At 48.4% G+C, this 12,584-nt stretch overlaps 1 protein-coding gene across 3 annotated transcripts in view; it reads right to left on the reverse strand.

The window, feature by feature from the left end:
• EFR3B (EFR3 homolog B) overlaps nucleotides 1–5,855 on the reverse strand; it is a 75,847-nt gene extending 69,992 nt beyond the window's left edge. For all 3 annotated transcript variants that reach the window (XM_039887668.1, XM_039887667.1, XM_039887666.1), the window contains exon 1: nucleotides 5,701–5,855. In XM_039887668.1, coding sequence (XP_039743602.1) covers nucleotides 5,701–5,707 — 7 coding nt within the window. In that variant the 5' untranslated portion in view covers nucleotides 5,708–5,855. The remainder of the gene's footprint in view (nucleotides 1–5,700) is intronic.
• Nucleotides 5,856–12,584: the final 6,729 nt, after the last annotated feature.

Raw genomic sequence — 12,584 nt, forward strand, 5'->3', positions numbered from 1 at the left:
ACTGGTCCAAAGCTTTCTCACGCATTAGGCTACCACCTGCGGCTGGTGTCTCCTCCACCTTTCTTTATTCCCACATCATTCCCCACTCCCACCCCACATCCGCACGGAGCCCTCGGCGTCATTTCCCTAAAACATCAATTGAGCAAATCAGCCCCTTGACAGTTTAAAATCTTCAATGGCTCCTACTGCTCACAGGGATAAGTGAAAACTTATCCTGACATAAAATCTCCTTCTCCGTAACATAATTCCCCCACTTAAACTCTGCCCAAACCTAGTAATTCCTTCTTCTAACTCTCTCTGGACGGGTCCTCTCTTTCCCCACCTCCATGCACCCACTCACACGGGTGCCTCTACCTGGCCTGCTCTTTCTCCCTTCCCCCAGCCTCGGAACCCCCACACAAACGCCTGCTCTCTCTTCCTGAGTCCTTCCAAACAGGCCCACCTCCTAGTGGTCTCTTTCACTTCAAGATATTGCTGGCTGAACCTTGGATGAGCTACTTCATTCCACCCTGCAAAACTGCCATTTTACTGAAACTATCTTCGTATCATTTAATTTTTTGCACATTCTACATCCTGTTTCCCCACTGAAATTGTAATCTTCTTGACGGAAAGGACATTTATACATGTTTATATCCTCCCATGATGCAGCTAGTACCATAACTAGCTGGCACTCCACAAAGACATGACAGTTGATGTCTATTTTCCTTCAAAACACAAAACAAAGCAAATGACAGGCAAATGGTCAATATCCTCAATAAATAAAGCACTCATATGACAATTCCCTAAAATGCATATTGTTAGAAACATAAGAAGTGTTTAACTTTAATAATAAAGAATACAAGTTAAAATGATATAATTCTATGACATTAGCAAAGATTAGGAAAAAAATCTCAATATTTAATGTTTGGGGGAGTATAGAGAGATAGGCACTCTCATAACTACTAGTGGGAGCGCAATGGATACAAATTGAAAACAATTTGATGATATATAACAAATCTTTAAAATGTTTATATACCTTGATCAACCCATTTGGAGGGCTACAGCCTAGGGAAATATTCCAAAATATAGAGAAAGCTTCGAGCACCAGATGCTCTTCCCAGCGTTATAAAATTGAATCTTTATGTATAACCTCTGTATTCAGTCAATGAACTATTAAATAGTCATTAAAAATGGCAGCCAGTAAGTTTTGTATTAACTTGGGGGGAAATGCTTATATTCTTATGTTAAGTAGAAGAAAACAGAATACATACTTATGTAAAATGAATAATTCCAATAGCATAAACAAATGCATGGAAGGAAAGGTATCAAAACAGAAAAAGCAGTTACACTTGTTTATAGCTTACTGTGTTTTCCAGATTTTTAGGAGGATTGGATGACTACCAGAAAAAAAAAGACGCTTTTTATATTAGATTTTCCTTTTGTTTGATACAAGGAACAGTGTCACAAGCACTGTTATTAAGCTTACGGGACGTCAATTTATTTTTATATTTGCGCTTTTCTTTTTTTTAATTAAGAAACAGAGGAGAGAGAGTTGGAGGGGAACGTGGGGGCGGCTTTCTCACCCCGATTAGCATCTCCCATGAGGTGGGCACAGTCGTTTTTGTAGGCCAGGAAACAGCCTCAGAGAGGGTCAGGTCCAAGGTTACCTGAGGGCAGAGCCGGTCTACGGGGCTCCCTGGTGTTGCTTCACCATCACGCCTGGGTTAACACAGCCAGGATCAGGCAAGAAAGATTTAAAAAAGGGCAAAGCAGGCGAGCACAAAAACCCTAGTGGAAATTTACATAATATTAAAGGTTGGTTTTAGTAGGTAGGATTGTGGATGGTTTTTTTCCCCTTCTCACTTTTCCAAATTTTCTCTAAAGTGATATTAACTTTTTATTTTTATTTATGTGCAAGGAAAAAAAAACTACAATTGTTTGAATTCACTGTACTGTGAGCAGCAAGAGAGAGAAAACAAGCTCTCTGGGATAAAGGTGTTGGGGGGAGTGTACGGGGAGCTGGAGGAGGTTGGCTGTGTGTGTGTGAGCGTGTGTGAGCGTGTGTGAGCGTGTGTGTGTGTATGTGCGTGTGTGTGCGCATATGCGGTTGTGGCGAGGAGCCGCAGGACCTAAGGAACTTTTGGCAAGGGTGAGTCTTTGCACCTCGGGGGTCGGCCCCGCCTGCAGTCTCTCCACACCATCCACAACAGTCTCACACACGTGTGCTCTGGGATGCTCTTACAGAACGTGTATGCCATTCCCATTTTCCCTACAGCGAGCATTCTCAATCACAAAGCATGAAGAAAAGCACACGCTGGGGATGAGGCAGCACCCAGAGGTGCGGGGGAGGTCCTCGGAGCAGCTTTTGTTTCAGTGGGACTGGCCACACAAACTGTGGTTCAGGGGAAATCCCTCCCAGTGGCCCTTCACAGCTGGCAGCCCTAATTCTGGAGGGATGCATTTCTCAGAGAGCGCTGCCTCACCTCAGCGGGTAAGTGGGACACTCCTGGGCAGGACCACCACGATTCCATCCCAGGAGAGAGAAAGAGGGAAGCTTTTCATTCTACGAGTCTAACACAAAGAAAAACAAACGGGAATCCATTTTTGCTGAGAATTTGCCCACAATCTTTTATTTTTCCAGGGCCGTTGTCAATCTGCGTGCATAGGTATCAACAAGACTGTGGGAAGTCACTTGGGTCATTTTGGAGAGCTAGTTCCAGAAAGGGACTAGGGTTTAGGAATGAGTGAGAGGAGGCAGCTGGGGTGAGTTTGGTGAGGGGAAAAAGTGAAGTAGTTCAGAGGCTTGAGAGGCTTAGCTATGTCAAGGTGATTTGTGTGTTTAAGGTCGGGTGGGAAGTGTCATAAACAGGTATCTTCAGGAGCTGGCAGAGAGGAAGAAAGGAAAAGGCCCAAGACCTCTAGAAAAGGCCAGGCTCTTGAGCAATCCACCCCGTGAGTGAAGAACCTCTTATGATGCATTGTCACAGCCAGTGCCCGGATGTGAGGCTCGCGACAGACCGAGGAGGTGGATAGGTGTCTCACCATTTTCTACTGAAATGTAATTCCCAGAGACGACGCCACTTGCCTAGGGTCACATAGCCATGACCTGGTTTTTAAACTGAGATAGGCAGACCCCAGGTCTAGGATTCTTCCCGTACGAGATAGCACTGTGTCTTCTTGAAAAGATATGGGCCCTTATTCCTCCACCGACAGAAGAAGACAGAGGAGACTTGAGGACATAAGAAGACTGAGTCAATGGAGCCGGAGGTTAAGGTGAAGAGGTGGGAAGAGGGAAGATGAAGACCTGTCCAGGATCGCCAAGCTGCTGAGAGGTGGGGACCAGGTTAGGCTACATTATTCTTCATGGATAAAGTCACCAAGGTGGGTGGTCAAGGGACACGTTTACCTAAAGCTCTTATGTGACTTTTTCCTCTACATGAGGGCCTCACTGACCATCCTAATGAGCCTTTACCCAAGGCATGGGGAGCGGGGTGCTGCACCGATTGAAGAGGCCCCAGTTTGCCTTTTGCCCTGTTCCATCTAACTGTGTCACCTTAGATAAATCACTTCAAAAATATAGGAAAATAACAATGAAACATAAACACATCTAGGATTCTAAGCCTTCCCAACCTCCCTGTCCACATCTTTTTTCATCACTCGATTGACTTCTGAAGAAAGAATAATTACCAGTATATACGAAGCCTTTCTTTTCATGAAAGTCAAGAAAACACTAAAATCCAGGCCAACAAGCCCTCCTCTGAGAGAGGGGGCTCCCTCTCACGCCTCTAAAGACAAGGCTTTGCACTGAGGTACAATAATTATCTCCCAACCAGCGTTGGTGTGACTTTCCTTTGCTGCAGGCAACTGCCCAGAGGATTCCTTCATTATAATCTTTCTATGAATCATTCACGGGTAAGTACCCCCTCTGTTTGCCTCTGGAGGAATAAAAACGTATTATAAAAAATAAAGGAAAATCTGCACGGTATCTGAAAATACTACCCAGATAGGTTGGCTTCCCAGTTCACCTTTCCGTACCATCCAACTGGTCCTTGACTTGTTTCAAACAATAGAGGCAGACTGGGACCCCGAAACTCAGGCTCAGTGATCGAACTATCTCAGACTAAATGTGAGGAGGTGGCCCAGCACAGCTGGGGTTCCTAGTTCTTAATCATTCGGATGGGCCTGGTCCTGACTCCTTCCCCACTGCAGGTGCCCCTGCAGTCACATGTTTTTGTCAAGTGATCTGCAGCTTCAGGCTGCTCACTCTGCAGAAAAGATGAGGGGGAAAAACATTGAGAGTAAGAAAATACAGCTCTCTCCTGGGAACCTCACAACCTCCTAGCTTATAAAATGTAATGGCCTTATTACCTCCCTCCCTCCCCCACTCCTCAACGCCAGAACAGGCTCTGATGTCAACCTCCCCTCCCACCCTTCTTCCCTCTTTGATCCATCCATGAGAAATAATACTTGCTGAGGGGACTTGCTGATGTCTTGACTTGGTTCAGAAATGCAAACATATTACCAACGGGGCAGGGAAGGAGACCCATTAAAAGGCTGAGTGTCTCTCAGTCTCATGGATTGCTAGCCTTTGCACCAAGCTCTCAGCTTCCTCTGCCTCCAACAAACTTTGTGACTCACAGACTGTAGAGTGAGGCAGCTGAGCAGGGTTAAATTGGGAACATGCTCTTCTCTCAATACTCACCCTCAGGGCCTACCTGAGCCCCTACCTGGCAGTGGGGGGGGAGGGAGAACAACTCCAATTCTTTTGCTGGGCCCTCAAGAGCTGCCAGAATCTGGGTTCTGATGGTCTTAAGTCTGCTGGGATCGTTTCTTTCTCTTTATGCCTTCCCGCTGCTCACCACAAGGCAAGTGCTCGCTGCTCGCTCTCGCCTCCCCCCGCCCGGACCTCCCCACCCCCTGCCCCCCCGCCCCGACACACACACACACACACACACACACACACACACACACACACACACACACACACACACACCCACCCCTGAGGGTCTGGCTAACTGTTGCACGTCAGTTGCGGGGATGGCGGTGGGAGAAGGGAAGAGAGGTCAGGGCACAGCCAGAAGGTGGCTACCAGAGCTGCGCTGCGCCCTCAGCGCCTTTCTCCTTCATCACTACGCAGGGCCAATCTGGAAGTTAGGGAGCCCGGGTCCCACGGGCGGCAGGGGCAAGACAGAGGCCACATCCATCCAGGGGAGGCGAGACGAGGCTCCCAGGGCTGACTGGCTCCCCAGCCCTCTGCATCGCCTCCCACATCCTCGCAGGCTGGCATAAGACCGGCAGCGAGTGTCCCGCCCCCCCACCGCCCGCAATCCCAGATCGGCTTCCCGCAGAAAACTCCGCAGCACAACCCGCTTTTGTTAATTCTGCAAGTGCTGTCACACACGACTCCCTCCACCGACACTCCCTGTCTGCTCGGCTCCAAGGGAGACCCGCCGCTCCCGATCACCCAAGCCCCCGCCCCACGCCGGACCACCGCCCACCGCCCCAGCGCCTGGCAATCCATCCCGCCGAAGGACTCCGAGGAACCCGGGGTCCTCGGCGCTGGGCATCTTTGTCCTCTCAGCACATACGCGCGCGCACTGAGAGACAGAAAGAGCCCCGCCGGGCACCAAGTCCGCGCCCCGCGGCCTCGCCCGGGCCCCGCCAGGGGACAATGGTCCGCGTCCTGCAAGTTTGCGAGCCGGGAGGCAGAGCCTTCCTTACCATACATCTCCGCGGGGCGAGCGCCTCCAGCGAGGCCGCGTCGCCGCGTCGCCTGCAGCCAGCCCCCGGCCGCGCCTGCCTTTCATTCACACCCGGCGGCGGATGGCGGCGGGCGGCGGAGGCCGGCGGGGCGGGAGCGGGAGCCGGGGCCGGACGTGGGAGGGCCGGGGCCCCGAGCCGCGCGCGCGCCCAGTCCGCGTCCAGGCTGAGCGCAGCTGGCCTCCGCTCGGGTTGCTGGGCAGGGCCGCGCCGAGAGGGGAGGAGACTATGCTAATGACGCGTCCCTCCCCCTTTCCCCTACCCCGCCTGGCCATTGCCAGGCAGCCCGACCCCCGCCCCGCTCCGCCCCGCCCCAGGCAAATTCCCGCCCTGCGCGGGCCTCGGTCCCACCACCTTCCCACAAACCCAGATCCCAAGACACGCCTTCTCCCAAGCTGTCACCCCAAGGTGCTAGGTGGCGGGTTTTCCAGCTGCAGCGGTCTCCTGGGGAAGTCACTCACCCGAACTCCCTGCCCCTGTTGAAATGCTTAGGCCGACAGCTGAGGTCGCCCATAACCCGTGGGACCCAGGGTCAGCAGGGGCGCTGGAAGCTGCAGGTGTAACCTCGCCCCTCGATTCGTCCCAGATGCGTAGGCTGAGCCAGGGGTGCAAGGAAGATGAATTGGGGAATAACCCTTGCCCTCCCTTGGCCCCCTTAGCTGAGCCCCATTATCTAGTTAAGCCCTCAGGGCACACTCTGGCCAGAGCTTGCTACCAAACAGCGTCCTTCCTGGGCCAGGTACGCAGGAAACGCACTCTACCCCCCAACACCCTGCCCCCGCCCCCAAATCAGCTTGCTTCTCTACTCCCAGATTTGTACGTGTCATTCACAAGCTTTGCGGCCAGGATCCACTCCACCTGTGCCCCAAGGCCAGCTCCATCTTCTGTGACCGTGTGAGAAACAGACCCAGAGGGGCGGAAGCCTCCTGGTTCCACACCCTGAAGACTCAGCCCAGCCTGCGGCTTCCCTGAGGCTGCTCACGCAGCCTCCTCTACATCTCACACATTCGCCTGTTCTTTTAAAGTCCATTCCTTAGTTTCTCCTCTTACCCCATGGTTAGGATTTCTGCTAGAAGTTAGGGTGGGGAGGACCTTAACAATAATGTAATGTCTCCCATTTTACAGAAGAGGAAACAGGCTATGAGAGGTTGGCTTGTGTTCTTTTCCCTAAATACACTGAGCTATGTGTCTGTAGGCTAGTCCTCTACCCTCTCTGAACCTCGGCTTCCTGAAGGACTATCAGGAAATTGCTATAAAACCTACATGACAGTACACAGGGGGCATTCTCATGTTTATTTTCTTTCTTTCCTTCCTCACCCAAGGCAGGGTCAGAGCAGGAGAGAGAATCCAGATTGTTGACTCTTGGGACAGTGCTCTCTCTGCTGTACTCCAAACCCATGTTTTCTATTTCTCTCTAGCTTCACTGCTCCCTCTCACACCCTCGCTGTTTCCAGAATTTGTTCCTGTTCCCTTACCTCTTTACCTCTCTTAGTAGCACGTGGGATCCCTGGAATCCCCCTGGGAAACCCTGGGAAGGTCACATTTAATCTAGACTCTTGGCCGACTCACAAAGAAGCTCTGTCTCTATTCTCCAGTTTTAGGACCAAGTCAGGTGGCTCTGAGATCTGCTGAGCGTCACATGTGAACCAGGGCAGAAGGGAGAATTTGAAGTCTAGCTTGGTCTGGACACAATCTGCTCAACATAAATTACACCTGTCATTCACTGGTGTCTGTAGCACAGGGGGAAAAGCGATATCTGTCTTCACCAAGTGAAAATGTCTGGCAGGGAGTACAAGATAAATACTGATAAAAACATTGTTGTGGCGCGAATGATTCTGAGACCCACGGAGCCAATTGAGATTAATTATGAGCCTTTATTAGCCGGCCGGCGACTGACTCTCTACCACGCAGGGTTAGAGGAGATCAGCCCTGAGCTTCCAGAGGAGGCAGCTTATAAAGCCTCCTACTACATCCTTGAATAAGCAGATTACAAGAAGCAGAAGTTAGCCGTTAATGTTTTGTACAAAGATAAATGTATTCGGGGAACTATCAGATCAAACAGGGCCTAGTAGACAGTTTTATTATCTTTACCTTGAAATGTTGCACTTCTCCTGGGGCTGGCACCTGGAGATACCACCTCCCTGAAACTGGAGAATTTCCACTTTTACATTACACGACAAGAAAGAATACAGTAAATTGTAAGTAAATTGTAAAGAGAGGCACAGACTTCCATTTAGACATTCATTTTATTTTTTATCAAATATTTAGTGACCAAATATTATGTGCTAGACACTGCGAAAGGTACTCAGGAGAAGGGAGACATGCAAAATTTTATAATAAAATCTAATAAGTTCTATGGTGGAGATTTATATAAGGAGCCGGGTAGAGTATCAAGGGGGAAAAAAAAAAATCCAGATGGGCTTTGAAGAATGGGCAGGATTTTTAGATGTGGAGATATGATGTAAATAGTTCCAGCTAGACGGACTATAATTTGCAAAGGTCAGAATGGTAGAGGGGAGAGAATAGAGGTGTAGTCTAGAATCCACTGGCTGGAGCAGAGTCACGGACACTGCAGATGGAGAGGAAGGCTGGACAGGTAGTCTGGGGCCCTGTTGGGAGGGCCTGGAGCGCTCGACCCAAAGCCTGTTGTATTAGATCTAGGGTTGCCAGATTTAACAAATAAAAGCACAGGACACCAACAGGATGCCCAATTAGATTTAAAATTTCCAAGAAAAAGAATAATTTGGGGGGAAGGTGTGTACATTCCATGTAATATTTGGGACATAATTAAACTAAAAAAATTTTTTTGTTCATCTAAAATTCAGATTCAGCCTCGGGCTCAACTGGCAATTTTATTAGTGCCATCCTTTGGAAGGGGCTCCTGGATCCTCATGATTCAAATGGGTCTCGAGTAGTCCCCCCCGCCCCTAGTCTGTGCTCCCAAATAGATCCCAGTGGTATGTGGCTCCCAAAGACACAGGGGTGGGGTCACTCTGGCCAGCCTGCATGCTTTGGCATGGGTGCTTTGGCCAGAGGGCCGAGGTCCCTCTGGGATCTCCATGTACAGTGGTGAAGGATTCAGCCCATACCCAGCTTTTCTGAGGCATAGTCAAGATGTTTAGAGAACATTTGTGCAGGAAATGGTGCTGCTGTAGAAACCTAAGGTGGTGGTCTCACAACCATATGAGGAACCTGAGACCTGGAGGGAGCACAGTCTTCTGGCTCATGGTTTAAAACAAAAGAGCAGAACCCACAGGTCTCAATATCCAGAATAGTGTGCCCAAGAAAAGACACCAAGCAGGTATGAGCTATTTACGTGAACCATAGGAAGAAAAGAAAGTCAAAATTGAGATTCCTGTCTTTAAAAGGTTCTTACTTTATCACAGAAACCCAAAACGTGGTGATGAGTATAACAGGAAGGAAAGTGGAGAAGAAGTAGCATTTACTGTGTGCCCACTATGCCACAGGTTCTGTGCCAGGCACTCGACATAGGTTATCTCATGTAATACTCTCAGCAAACTTGCAAGGTCAGTACTATTATTCTCATTTTACGACTTGGAAACTGAGGCCCAGAGAGGTGAGTCAGCTCTCTAGTTAAGTGGTTGAGCAGAGATTCAAGCCCAGAACATTCTGCCCAAGACTCATTTTCTTTCCATCACACCACGATGCCCTGCAGTCCACACTGACATACATGTGCAACTGCACTTTGAATGAAGTTCTTCCTAACAGTCTAATGCCCCAATGCCCACTCTCCTGCCTTTACCTGCGTTTGCTCTCCTTCCTCGTCCGTATTTCATTCCCCCATTACCTGAGTTTTGGGAGCAGAGATTAAAGAGGGTCTCAGGCTATCCAGACCAAAGCAGGTGCTCTAATTTCCACCCCGTCCAAGTCCATCAGCGGTAGTCCCCTATGGCATTGGCTGAATCCAGAGCTGGGAGGCCTCCTGGGACTGGTTGGGTCAGGCTGCAGGAACTAAGTCTTAGGAAAGGTAATTATTCTTTGGCCAATGTGCACCCTGGTAATGCAGTCACCACGAACAATGTCCTTTGCTGTGAGAGCTCAAATGATCACATCTGCCATGAGCAAGCACCACAATTTCCAGAGTTTCCACATGAACCAGAGCCTGAATTTCCCTGCATTACAGAGAAAGGGATGTTTAGAAGTAGGAGGCAATCTACGACCATCACATAAAAACCAGGACCCTCACTTGCATCCTGGACTCTGCTATCCAGGGCACAACACCGTGCCTGTCCTTCTGTCCAGGAATCTGGCTTCCTGACGCTTCAGCCTCATACAGCCCCACCAGCTCTTGTGTTGTGCAAAAGCCTCTCATCTCCCCATCAGCCACAGAACTGCAGCAGCTCTTGCTCTAGGTACCAGCCTTGAGCAGCCAACAACTTTAAAGGTCCTTCCAGAGGGAGGGAAAAGGGAAGATGATGACAGCCCCAGGGAATACAACTTCAGGGGAAAATAAATCATGAGACCTGGAGAAGGGCACGGGGAGAACCAGAGGGGAGAATGTGCCCCTAAAATTGTCACATAGCTGATTAGCTAGCTGTGAAGCCTGAAATAGAACTTAGGATTCCTGACTCCAAGCCTGGTGACTTGAACTCCTGGCATTTCTCCCTTAAAGCAGGTCCCCTGACCTACTTCTCGGAAGCCTCAGGGAAAGAACAGCCTATAAAAACAATACCCAAGTAGGAGCAGGTGGGTAACCAAGGCCAAGGAACGCATCTCCACAACACAGAAAACAGCTCAGAGCCAGGTCAGTAGGACGTGCTCTTGGCAAAGTTCCTGGGAGGTGCCTTGGGTACAGAAGGGATGCAGTGGAGACAGAGCTGCCATGAGATCAGGGCCTGGGCATCAGAGGTAGAGAAGGCTGCTGCAGATTTTACTTCCTCTAAACCACATATTACCGGAGAGGGAGCGAAGTTTGAGATATTGATACTTGACACATTGAGGTTTAAAAGTATTAAGCAAATTCTCTCAGCCACCATCCCCTTCACTGTCTTCAGTTTACCCTTGATTCACCCCAGAGCAGGACCAGGCTTGCTCCAGTAGCTGTTGCTCCCTATGGTCCCTGGAGAAGCTACTCCTTTCCCACATGAAGCTCAGATCCAAGTTCACTTTCTTGTGGTAAAAAGCTCAGGCATTATCACACTCTTCGTCTTTTCACTCTCTCCTGGCTCCTTGCTGTCAGGAGGCACCTGTTCTCCACCCATTACCTCCCACCTCCAGCCCACATGACACCTGCCCCCACTGGGAGACCCAAGCCCACCCACACTCTGAAGAACTTGAAGGCACAGGGCATAATTTTTTTTCATCTGGTGATAGGTATAACGCGAAAGAGAAAAGAAGACATAGAAAGAAGACATGGGAAGTGGATAGCTAGTCAGATAGATAATCTCAAAAGGTCAGATCTGGCTTTCTCTGCCATGACTAAGGAGACCTGCATCAGTCAGAAGAAGCAGTCTTGCCCAGAGGCCGGTTAACCTGATCAAAAAAATGGTTTAAATGAAAATAGGGGAGAGGGAGAAAAACAGCTTCAAAAAATTGTAAGCCTGGATACTAGGGAAGAATACAGAAAGGACCTGTGAGATGCAGTACTCTACGACCTGAAAAGGTAGAGGATGGTAGAGGATGAGCCCTAGGACTTCAATCAAGCTAGATGCCAACTCTCCAAAGAAGGTATCCTGGCCCATCCAAGCCAAATCTTTGTTCCCTGGCCTTGCCTACGCATGGCCTTGTATTGGTGTCGGACTCTGAAATCACCCCTGGTGCTCCTCCAAAGAATGCTGAGTGTTATACTCACCTGCCCAGTCTTTAGCAGCCCTGAAGTTAGGAATCCCTAGACATGCCCATTTCCTCCTTCTTAAACTCTGCTCAGCCATAGGACTCCTCTTTAATACTCAGCCCCAATTCTCAGCTTCTGAATCCCTAGCTCAGTTCTCAGTTTTCTGGCTCAGAGATGACAGCTCTCTTCAGTCTCATGATAGAATGCTCAGCAATTCTCAGGTGAAAATATTAGAGAAGCTCAGATATCTATCTACTAACATGCATATAACAGAGAAAGTCATTTTGATTTTGAAACCTATTAGTATCTAATATCTGGTCGGTTAGGTTCACTTGTGTTTTAACTTATCGAACATGTATTCATTGAGAGACTACTACATTCAAGAGACTCTATTAGACATGGTGGAGAGAGAGAAATATGAATATCTTTGCCATCCAGAAAACTCACAGTCTAGTAGAGAAAGTAAGTCAAGACAGAAAAATGATGTGTCAGAAGAGAGATAAAAATAGAGTCCTAGAACTCAGACTCTGAAAACTATAAAATGTTGCTGAAAGAAATGAAAGAAGACAGAAATGAATGGAAAAACATTCTATGTTCATGGACTAGAAGACTTACTATTGTTAAGATGTCCATAGTACCCAAAACCATTTTCAGACTTAATGCAATCCCTGTCAAAATCCCAATGGCATTTTTCTCAGAGAGAACATCTTAAAATTCATAAGAAACCATTAAAGACTCTAAATAGTCAAAGCAATCTTGAGAAAGAAGAGTAAACTAGAGGCATCAACTTCCTGATTTCAAACTATATTATAAAGCAATCATAATCAAAAGAGTGTTGTGCCGACATAAAGACAGACATATAACAATGGAATCAATAGATCCCAGAAATAAGCCCTCACATGTACGGTCAAATGGTTTTCAACAAGGGCGCCAAGCTCATTTAATGGAGAAAGGACAGTTTCTTCAAAAAATACTGCTGAGAATACTAGATATTCACATGCAAAATAATGAAGTTAGACACATTTTATACCATACACAAAAATGAACTCAA

This window comes from Pteropus medius, unplaced genomic scaffold, assembly GCF_902729225.1.
Source record: "Pteropus medius unplaced genomic scaffold, Ma_sr-lr_union100, whole genome shotgun sequence".
Lineage (NCBI taxonomy): Eukaryota > Metazoa > Chordata > Mammalia > Chiroptera > Pteropodidae > Pteropus > Pteropus medius.